The sequence below is a fragment of the Cryptotermes secundus genome, unplaced genomic scaffold (genome assembly GCF_002891405.2).
Source record: "Cryptotermes secundus unplaced genomic scaffold, Csec_1.0 scaffold1520, whole genome shotgun sequence".
Classification (NCBI taxonomy): Eukaryota; Metazoa; Arthropoda; class Insecta; order Blattodea; family Kalotermitidae; genus Cryptotermes; species Cryptotermes secundus.
Genome location: NW_019726253.1, coordinates 47,420 through 59,365, shown reverse-complemented (window position 1 = coordinate 59,365; position 11,946 = coordinate 47,420). Strand labels below are relative to the sequence as shown.

The 11,946-nt window shown below is 44.2% G+C and overlaps 1 protein-coding gene across 1 annotated transcript; it reads right to left on the bottom strand.

Moving 5' to 3' along the window:
* Positions 1-10,146: 10,146 nt before the first annotated feature.
* LOC111864148 (ski oncogene) lies at positions 10,147-11,709 on the bottom strand. The gene has a single exon (XM_023851201.2). The coding sequence runs from the start codon at positions 11,489-11,491 to the stop codon at positions 10,502-10,504; it is 990 nt and encodes a 329-aa protein (XP_023706969.1). The 5' UTR covers positions 11,492-11,709; the 3' UTR covers positions 10,147-10,501.
* Between the last annotated feature and the right edge of the window lie 237 nt (positions 11,710-11,946).

Sequence of the window (11,946 nt, the reverse complement as noted above, 5' to 3'; positions counted from 1 at the left end):
TCGTCTCTCGCAGGCACAAGCGTAATGTTGCGAAAGTAACCGTACTACATACAACCATACTTCACAGAAATTACATTTCTGTCTATATCGTTAGGTTAACTACACCAAAAAGCAAGAAAATTTATCATAAAAATTGTGGATTCTAATTAAATATTTTATGTCGAGAACAAATCAAAACCTGGTTGAGGAGGAAATTAAGAGGAGACTGAACTCGGGTAATGCTTGCTACCATTCAGTCCAGAACCTTTTGTCTTCTCCTCTGCTGTCCAAAAACATAAAAATTAGAATATAAACTATAATTTTGCCTGTGGTTCTGTATGGGTGTGAAAATTTGTCTCTGACTTTAGGGAAGGAACATAGACTGAGGGTGTTTGAGAACAGGGTGCTGAGGAGAATATTCGGACCAAAGAGAGATGAAGTGACAGGAGGCTGGAGAAAACTGTATAATGAGGAGCTCTGCTCTTGGAGGGCTCTTGTGAACACGGTAATGAACCTTCGGGTTCCATAAAATGGTAGGAAATTCTTGAGTAACTGCAGATTTGGCTTCTCAAGAAGGGCTCAGCTCCATAAGTAAGTAAGTACGACAAGAATGAAGTATTTTGTGCGATGAAAATATTTTTGAGAGAATTCGATTAACTGGGATTTTAACTGGTTAACCGGTTAATGATGCTTAGGTAAACAAGCTCTGTTTATTGTGAGAACTATATGAAACACACTGTGAGGGGAGTTTCGGCATGTTATACCAGGCGGTACATACAGAAAACATTTGGCTTTAACTGGTTAAAGACTTGGTGTACAGAACACATGCAGACCCGTTTTAGTACCTACAGTTAAAAATTAAATTCGCACAGCAGGGGGTGGAGTCCACTTGGGTCCAATCGGCACGGCGGTCACTGATTGGCCTATTGTAGCATGCCCCGTGTGATTATGATGATGGAGAATTTTGGTGGAATCAAGATTGGCTGGGGAAACCGAAGTACTCAGAGAAAACCTGCCCAGCGCCACTTTGTCCACCACAAATCCCACTTGACCAGACCCGGGTTTGAACCCGGGCCGTCGCGGTGGACAGCCAGTGACTAACCGCTTGAGCTCTGGCGCGACCGTTAGTACCTACAGTTACTGCAACAAAGGATTGAAATCTGTGCCCTCTCATATCACATGAGAGCAACCAATCAGAATACAACTGCAAAAACCGGGTTCAAGCAGTAATAGTAGACAAGGGAGGTCCTGACGAATGCAGTCTTCTGGGATGTGACGCCGTGTAAATGCTGTATAAACCGACGTTTCGGAGGAACACATTCCATAAGACTGCATTCTTCATAGTCACCGCCATAAGAACCTCTAATCTTACAACGGAGGTCCTATTAAACAACGAATCCGACAAAGAGAATTCGATTAAATTATAAATTCATTGTTTATTTTTAACACTAACAATGGGGAAACGTTTCTCGGTGTCAGGAATCAACCAAACTGAATACCTATATATATATATATATATATATANGTGGGAGCCTCGACGTCTCACAACCCCATGGGCCTTCATGGCCTGTTACAGGGATACCTTTACTTTTATGTATACACACACAAACACACACACACAATTTGCACGAGATTCATTCAGATTCATGCCTTTCACCGTTCTGAACGTATTTTTTGCAACACGCGGTAAATTCTTTCCCTCTTCCCCCAAATCAAAACTGCAGATACGCTAATAATTTGAACACACCCGCCTCAGCCCGCCAATATATCGATTTTAAAGCGAACATGAAGAAGCCTCGAATGCGGCTATGTTAGCAAAGTTCTTCTGGAACAACGCGACGAACACGATGAACACTCCCCTCGCATGCACACGGTATCTGCTGCAGATGAACGAAAACAGAGGTGAACGAGGTCTCCGACCCCTTCCCCCGTTTCCTTACTCCCGACTATTACATAAATAGATTTCACCAAGGCAACGAGGCGCCATGAAGTGCGTCAATAGCGAGCCAGACGCTGATAAAGCGTTCAGCTTACCATCGCGGCTCTGATTCACACACACTAAAGGAATTCAGTTTGAGTCAAAGGACAGTCCAATAAATAGACCATACTTCCATTTATAATAGAAGATAAAGTTATCCCCGTAACAGTGTCGTCAGACGTCCAGGCTCCCATGTTTTGTACACAATCAGCTCACAGATGGCGGTGAGGTGGTCAGCGTTACGCGCCGGCCGTCCTTAACCCCCCAGGACGATTCTTGATACTCATTTATGTTAGAGTTTGGGTCGATCCTCCAGGGCCATAGTGCGGCTGGAAGTATTAGGTCAATTAAAGTCCATTTACCTCATCGGATCGGGACTCGAGACTGCGACCTTCCGGTTTGCAGAATAGTGCTCCTTTCCATTTACAATACGTACTTCCTACACGCGCTAAACTTCTCAGCAGTTTTGACTTGTTATCGCTAACATGAGCCGATTGTCTAGATAATGTGGAACCCTCAACGTCTCACGACCCTAAGGGCCTGGTACAGGGATAGCTTTGCTTTACTTTACTGTCTATCGCTAACATGTACAAAATCGGGAACACTAATCACACAGATGATATACAGTTGCAATACGCGGTCTTTAGCCTTCTTTTCGTATGCAAGACATATGTACATACCATTTATTAAGCAGTTTCAAATAACGACGTTATCTGAACGATAATACAGTTTATTTACCGACAAAACGTCATATTATTCTAACATTACGGTTGACACAAATTAGGATATATGAATACTTATATAAAAACACGAACATAAGAAATGTATTGTTTCGGCTCATAATTCAAAATACGGTGCCATGACGGGATTGATTTTTTCTGCGCAAAGTTAGAATCAGCTTATCAGAACTAATTTAAAACGCTAGGACAGACACGTGTAAAATTACCTACGAGGGGACGACGGCCATTTTGTGTTTTTATATCAGCGGTGCTGCTTTCAAGCGAGCTAGCTGCATTAATGCGGTTAGTTTATGTCATATAACGTACTTTTGTAAGACAATTTTTCGTTTTTCGATATCTATGTGTAAGTTATGGCAAAGTAACTTGCAGATTATGAATATGACGCATTTCATACAAGTGCAAAAATTATGAGAATAAATAAAAGCGGTTAAATATAGTTGGTTGCATTTCTTCATCACCCTCCTCTAACTATCTTCTATTTACTCAACAGAACATACCGGGAGTGGACGCGTTTTATTCAGGAGGGGCAATACAAAGACAATTTCGTAAGATTCCGGGAAAGTTCACATTTCAGGGGAACATAATTAGATGGATAAAAACTTAAAAAAAAAAAAACACTACGTGGTTTTAGTCCTCAAGCGAACTATACCAACCGAGCGACCGCCGCTTGTCGGCGAAGATTTTTTTTTAATTCGCTTAGTGGGGAGTGGAGTTCAGATGGGTCCACTCGGCACGGCGACCACTGATTGGCCTATTGTAGCCTGCCCCGGGTGATTATGATGGAGAATTTGGTGGAATGAAGATTGGCAGGGGAAACCGAAGTACTCGGAGGAAAACCACCCCAGCGCCACTTTGTCCACCACAAATCCTACTTGACCAGACCCCGGGATTGAACCCGGGCCGCCGCGGTGGGAAGCCAGCGACTAACCGCTTGAGCTATGGCACGGCCAACTTTGAAATATATACTCCCTCTTTCTAATGCTCCATCGTTTGGAAGACAGACTGCGGCAAGACAACATTTTCAATTACCGGCATATTAAAACAAACGGTACACGCGTGGTCGGCTTCACACTATGGCTGCTTTACCCCAAGGACGTGATGGCAAAGGGGAAAGAGCTTATGTTGTCCAGTCATGCTGACTAAACCGTCTGACTGCCTAGTCAACGTCTGCTTCCTCTTGATTTCCGTTTCTAAAAGGGTCGCAGTTCCGTATGTCAGTACTGCACCTGAGGAGTGCACAGACAGAGGATCTGAAGTCCGCGTATGAGTGTGGTTAATGGGAGGAAAAATTAGGCATCCAAAGAAATAAGACAAGTTGCATGAACAGTTCTGTATTCCGGGATATAACGCCATGTATTCCGTTGAAAGTCAACCGGCGTCTCGGAGGAACATGTGGCCCCAAACTTTATGATCGAAGAATAAGTTGGGCAAGATCTTGAAGATGCGGGTGATATGTTCCTCTGAAACGTCGGTTGACTTTCAACGGACCAGACGGTGTTACATCCCAAAAGATATAACCCTTCATAACCACCGCTGTGAGAACCTCAAGTCCGACTCGTTCACCCATGTTTGCAGAATTGTGGTTTATTAAATGACACTTCATCGAAAGTCATAAGTTAGAGCTAGACAATCGGCTCACAGATGGCGGTGAGGTTGTCAGCCAGGAAGATTCCTGGTACTCATTTCTGTTAGAGGCTGAGTCGATCCCAGGGCCGTAGTGCGACTGGGAGGATTAGGTTAATTGAAAAATCCAGTGACATCGGGAATCGAACCCGCGATTTTCTGGCTTGTAGCATAGTGCCTCTACCAACTACACTTCCACGTACCCCACATCGAAATTCTAAATAATTTAAAAAATCAACAGCGCGTCTTTCATATGCAGAATCTCTTAAGAGCTAGAAATGAAATGTTAAAATACTCATAATCAGTCGTGCTGAACTAAGGCATGTAACGTTTATAGTTGCTCAGCCGGTAAATCAGGGCAACTTGTGTATTCAGAAATTTCTTGATTGGCAATCACTGCAAAGTGAAAAACAACAGGTCCATGTATTTAATTAAATTCGCCGTTCAAGCAGGCGACGTTAAACTAACAGAACAAAGTTCTTAAGAAAGTGTGCCCAAAGACGTCGCCTCAACTTCTGAGCCACGCAGTCTACATGTGCATCCACTTACGCCGTTATGTATCGAAGCTCCGATGGTTTCCGAGAAAGAGATGCGAAGGCCGACCAGATCCGCAAACCACCTGACGAATTCAACTTGAGTGCATGTGAAGAAGACCAGATCTACGCAGAGGCTGCAGCCGGTTCCCGCGACATGGTTCCGGCCAACATCGTCTCCACGTTCCTGATTAAACCTCTAATCAACTGCAAGGGGCTGAGTCGTCGTCCTTAAGAACCCACCAGTTGCTCTGCTACTCAAGAACTTCCAACATTTAGTGGAAACAGCAGTTTCAATGCCGTGTTCACAAGAGCCCGCATAAGCGATGTTAGTTCCGTCAATACCACCGTCCCGGACCGCCTCTGTGGTCAGAGTTCCTGGCTACAGATCCAGAGCTCCCGGGTTCGATTCCCTGCGCTACAAGATTTTCTGAGAAGTAGTGGGTCCTGATCGGAGTCCACTCAGCCTCGTGAGGATAACTGAGGAGCTATTTCAAGGAAAGAGCGGCTCCGGTCTAGAAACTCGAGATTAACGGCCGTGGGGATTCATTGCGCTGACCACGCGACTTCCTCTATCGACAAAAGTTGGCACTAACTTTGACGACAAGAGGCGGTCGCTCGGTCGGTATAGTTCACTTGCGGACTACAGGCTACCGAGTTCCATCATCTCATCCTATTTCTCTATGATTCGTTTTAATATTACCCTCCCAATTATGTCTGTTCTGTAGATTATAAAGTGTTCTGACGATGGTATATAATACTGAGAATTACTGGTTTTCGGACTTTACCCTTCGTTCGATATTTTAGAAACTGGAAAACACAACGTTTCGGAAACTGGATCTGTTTCCATCCTCAGGTCAAGGTGGGGAGAGACACCTACTCTATTGGGTCCCTTAGGACAGTTCCAGTTTCCGAAACGTTATGTTTTCTAGTTTCTAGAATATTGGACGATGGCCAAAGTCCAAGAACCCAGTAATTCTGAGTACGTCTAGTTTTCCTGGAGGTCTCTTTCCTTCCGGGCTTTCCCACCAAAACCCTATACGCATCTGCCAACTACAGCAATTCCGCCCTCATCCTAAACCGTGTACATACAAACACAGAGGTCAAATACCACACCTAGAAGTCACAAACACACGACATACAGTGAGCTGTTTCACTATGTCAATATACAGTTTGAAGCATTCGCAACTCCACAGCTTTGACAGCGTCTGTTTCAGAAAGCGTGTTCCTTTTTTTTTTTTTTTTTTTGCCCATATAAATAGGCTACTTGCTCTCAAGGACTTCCGCCAACTCGGTGTTAATGCCCCACCAACAATGTTTACTCATTTCGGATCAGGCCCTGTAATAGTGATAAGCTGTCCCTACGCACATGCGCGTCGAGAATATGAAAGTAAGAAACGATAAATACGCAAGTAAACGGGGACTATGGTGGTTCCAGGGACGACCTGGATGCGGTACGGAGAGGAGAACCCCACTGATTTTGGGGACCGAATCCCGGTTCGTCTTGTCCGTAAATTGCCACTTTAGTGAAAACATTTTGAAAGTTACATTTCTGAAACAAGTATACAAGAAAGTATCTCATTTCTATAAGAAAAAATATAATACTTGGCATAGTATCATTCAACTTCTATTTAACACGTAATTTTGAAATGGTACTGCCAATATCACAGAGATAAGTTTCCCTTCCTACCAGTAACAAATTTAAGATTAAATTTCTGGCGAAGTTCTGGAGAGGGGGGGGAGGGGGGGAGAGGGCAAGAGTTGCAGAAACTTGTTTCATTGCACAAATTCGCCAATTAATCATTCTGTGGATACTGGGGCATTTATTATCGACTGAAATTTATCCAATATAATCTGCATCAAGCAGCCAGTCGCTACACCAATTGCACTATTCCGGCTCCTAAAATTGTATTCCACTCTGCATTATGATGAAATCCACAGACTTACCAGATCAAAGTAATCTGCCTTCACAGTGTTCACTATTAATAGCTGGGCCCTTAACAGCCATATCTTTTTTTCCTACTTAATTTCTCGAATAGAATAAAAGACCTTTCGTGGGTTCCTGAACCCAGGAAATCCCACAGCCCTCAGTTCCCACCTCACACAATTCTATTCAAATTACTTCGCGTTCAGCACTTGTTACGTAATAATGTGTCACTGTGAAGTTCACTCGCATCTGAAGGTTTCACAAACCGAGAAATGTCCATTACCTTACGCTACATTCAATTATATATGTACGACTGTATGACGAGGGAGGAGCCGGGATAGCTCAGTGTACAACTAGCTACCAAGCTACTGACTGACCAATCGGCGGATCTAGGTTCCATTCCAAGCATAAGCAAGAGATCATTTTCATCACGGCGTCCACATCGGCTCAGCGTTCCACCCAGCATCATATACGCGGATACCGGAGGCTGTTTCCCAGTGGGGCCTCACCTCCACCGAACTCACCTTTACCTATATAATAAAATGAGTCGGGACATCTTAATCGGTATAGCGACGGGGCGGGTTCGATTCCCGGCAGTGATTTTTCTCTTCTCCACAGCGTCCATACCAGCTCTGGAGCCCACCCAATGGGTGCCGCGGGCTCCATCCCCGGGTGTAAAGCGGTAGGGAGTGAAGCTTACCACTCACCTTCATAATGCAGAGGTCAAGAATGGTGGAACTATATACTTCCACTACCCCATACGTCTTCATGGCATAATGCTTAAATATTTAAGCACAGGGCCAGATTTGCCTTATCTATGCGACAAGGGAACATAATTTCACAATATTCCGAGCTGTGTCGATCAGGGACCTATCAATAAGAAAAGACGATTACATAATACTCGGTATTGTCTCGGTCAGTGGCGTACACAGGCGGAAGTGTGACCACTTTGGGCCCCTCGCGAGTTCAGAGACCTGCCTTGACTCTTCTTCACAAACAAAACCATCACAATACATCAATATCATTTATAAGTTAGAGTTCTGTTTACAGCGAAGTGGCAAGCCCTGCGAATCGTTTCGCTCCGTTCGCAGTTCATAATCTGCTTCAAAATGGAGGCTATCTACTGACAGTTCTTATATTTATTTCAACAATATTTCCTGATTGCAGTCAACACAATTTCGTAACAATAAAATCGTTTCGGTCAATAACGTATTTGAATTTTATTTCGGATAGTATAAAGTTCACCCTGCACTCTATTAAGAAATATGGCATAAACATATATGGATATGTGGAGATGCTGCTCCACGCATTCCAAACCTCGGCGCTTGAAGAAGACGAACGCTCAGGTTCGCGATCATGCCACGGCCCCGGGAACGTCTCCTCGGTACAGATATGGAACTGTGTGGGCCCAGAGACGGGTTTGGACGCCGTGAAAATACGGAACATATGTTGCCCCCGCCAGGAATCAAACCCTAATTCCTCGGTCTTCGAGCCTACAGCCTCGTCACTATATCGACCGAGATAGTCTGTCTCCGTATTAACATATCGGTACTCAATAGTCTGTATAGGGACTGGCTATGGGCTGGACGACGGTGCGGTCGGAGTTCGACTCCCAGTAGGGTGAAGAATTTTCTCTTCTCCGCGTCGCCCACACCGGCCCTGGGGCCCACCTAGCCTCCTATCGACTGGGTACCGGGGGCTCTTTCCCCGGGAGTAAAGCAACAGGGGACTGAAGCTGACCAGTCGCCTCGAACTAGTGCCGATGTCAAGAAAATGTGTACAATGCCCCCTCCTCCCCAAACACACACAAGGGGTGAAGACACGTACTCTATTCTGTTGCAGTGGAATATACATAGGTATCTTTCAGCTGGCTGATTTTTCTAAACCGTCTTCAATTCGTTTATGTTCCAACAGCGCACATTTTGCACTTTCCTTCATGATACGTAAAAGTAATCATCCGAGAGCCGAGTTATTATATAAGACATGCTGACCATGCATCGTTGGATGACTAACACTGTCTTCATTGCTACCGTTCGTGAACGCGGCAGAGACTCTCGTCTGTCTTGGCGGGTCCCTATTACTATTCACTACACGCACATAGCAGCAGGGATAACTGCAATCTCTCTACACGATGCTGCTCCCATCCCAAGGTTATCACGTCCTGCTGTTCCACGGTTCGAAACCGTAGGCAAACAACAGCCATTACTATCGCCCGCTCGTCACGGGCCGAGCTGATTTTCTTTCAGAGTTACAGAGATTAAATTTATGTCACATGTTGGCAATACTGGACTATATTCCGGATTTTCTAATTTAATTGATAATATTGGCAGAATTCATTATATCGCTCCATATATTCCTAACCTCAGCGCTATGCTGTGTTAACTTGAGACTTCTTATTCATGCTTGCATATTACAGTACACCCTCAATAATCCGGATCGAAACTTGAAAAATGCTGTTCAGAGTAGAATACATACTTTAAATGACACAAGGCATTTTGGAAGGCAGATGAGTCAATTGTCTGTTAAGACAAAACTTGACAGTTTCTTAAAAAAAAATACATTATTACGTTCCAAAAACAAGTACAACTTCTGAGTCTTCTATCGATGAATGATTATACTGTCTTTTTTAGGGTTTAAATAAAGGTTCTACCGTGATATTTTTATTTATTTATTTTCATCAGCACTATTTATATCGTTAAATTTTCCAATTATTTCTTCCAAGGTTTTTTCTTGTCTTTCAGGACTACCTTTTGCTTCAATAATCCTCAAAACAGTAGCGTCCGATTCCATTCATATCCCTTGCAACTGGCCATTCACTAACCCCATGCCATATGACGTTTTAACGCACGCGTTAAAATAACCAGTAAAGCAAACTATCTCATATCTTTGATTAACTTGAGCACTGCCAACTTCTTGTGCTATGAACTACAGCGCTGAATGTGAAACGACACGGTGATTGTAATTGGCGATTTAGGAGGGATGTGGAAATGAAATGGTCTATTTTAAGCCACCACCATCTTATTCGTCTTGATTTACTGAGAAAAATCATGAGAAATCTATCACTGTTGTCCATATCCCGCCTGGGAACCTTAAAAACTGCAAGCACAACTGTTACACAAGCCGAGTTGGGTAAACAGATTTGTTCTCTGTGTTTCCTGACATGGCAACTGCCCGCAAGTTACATCCAGTTAATTGCAATAACAGTATTTATTCCTTCTCATGATCCCCAACTTCACTTTAGGCACAACAGACCAGAAAATTGGCACCAACCATACTCACTCGTATATAAAGCCTGCGACCTTTTGTTTCAGTTCTAATATTCATATTTAGTTTACGTACAACTGCCACCTGCACCAATGTATACACAGAAACTGGTGAAAGAATAACTTATTTAATCACTTGTATTTCAAGCCTGAAACCTTAGTAACATTCCCAGTATCCACATTTATTTTATCTACAGCCTCCATCATTTTCATCAAGTAATAAAATCGAAAACAAAAATTACCGAAGTTATTCACTTGTAGTTATTGCAACCCTGGTTTAATTCTTAATACCCGTAATTATTTTTTTTTCTTCAGTGTCCACTGGCTTGAAATACAGTAATAAAATCATCTGCATTTACGTTTCCCATCCTTAATTCTAATATCCGTATTTAATTTCCGCCTGAATCAGATTCTGCATCAAAATGAACTGAATACATCAACAAATTGCATTTAAATTGTTATATTGCAGCATTAAGATGTACCTGTTTCCGCTTATTGTGTTGCAACGTGTTGACAGTGTTGTCGTGCTGTTCCTTGAACTTCTCCAGCACCTTGGCTAAATGTTCATGCTCTTCCTGATCCTCAGCAATCAGAAGATAAGAACGCCAGTTGCTGGGATCGAACCCCCAGTGGCAGGTGCGCTTTTCCCGAAAATGATGAGCATGGCACACAAACTTCTGAGGTGAGAACATACCGTGGCACTCCACACATTCGATACATTGTGCATTACTGTCAGTGTATAACTCCGGCGTACATATGCCTTTACACTTTCCGAAACACTCGTGGTACACTTTGACGGACAGGGCCCCTTCGTGGCATACTGTTGCCTTATTCACTGCACTTCGGTGCAGCATAGCGATGGACAGTCTTTCCGCGTCTGTCTTTGTGATGAGCCCACACGAATGGGCAGTCTTTGGAAGGATACCTGTCATTTTGAGCACTATGAGCTGCTCTTTATTGCATTCAGAGAAGAAAATCCGAAACTCCTCACACACTTGACGTATCTGGAAGAGACTAAATTCCCGCAGCACACTGTTGAAGACTTGTGGCAGGCAGAGTCGTTTCTCGCCGCCCACCTCAAAGCACGAAATGGTTTCACCCTCGAGGACAGTTTCAGAAAGCTCACTGTGGGACTGATCTGGAGTCGTCAGGATCGGAAGCTGCTGGATCGGAAAGGGCGGTGGGGTCATGAACACATCACCACAATCGGAGGCTGAGGGTGGCGCCGGTTCCTTCTTCGGAACCACTGTCACCGTAGTTGTCATGGCAGAGGTCCCCACTGCTGTAACCGCAACCCCTTTGTCCATACCGTGCACAGCCGCCGTGCCAAGCAAAGTACTAGGCCCCTGAAGGCTCTTCACCGCACTCAACTGGTACGTCTTCAGTACTTTCTTGAGATGCGGACTATACGGCTGTTGTTTGGACACTCCTACCACCGTTTCCATCATCTTTGGCAGTAACTCACTTCTTTATGTACACGGAGAAGACAATGCTCCTTTTCTCTCCTTCACAAAAATTATCGCTAATACAAGGGGACCGAGCGCTGCGCACCCAGTCCACCACACACATCATACCTCTCACTCGACGACCAACCCAGACGTTTCCCCAAACATGTCTGCCGATTCCGTGCGGCTAGTTCGCCTACTGCCTACTAGGTCCATGATAAGGCTGTTCCGTTCACTGCTCCGCCTCCCTCGCCAAAGTTCAGTAGATGAATATGGAACTGTAGCTTGCCAGGATCACGCCATTAAATGGAAAACCAAACACCAAGAACCTACATTCATTCGAAACGTTTTGTATACTGTTATTCGTAATACTTGTAGCCGATATCAATATTGCCGCATAATGGCGGCCGACAAGGGAGTAGGAGCGCTAACTGGCACGGAGGCCGTCGCAGTAGACC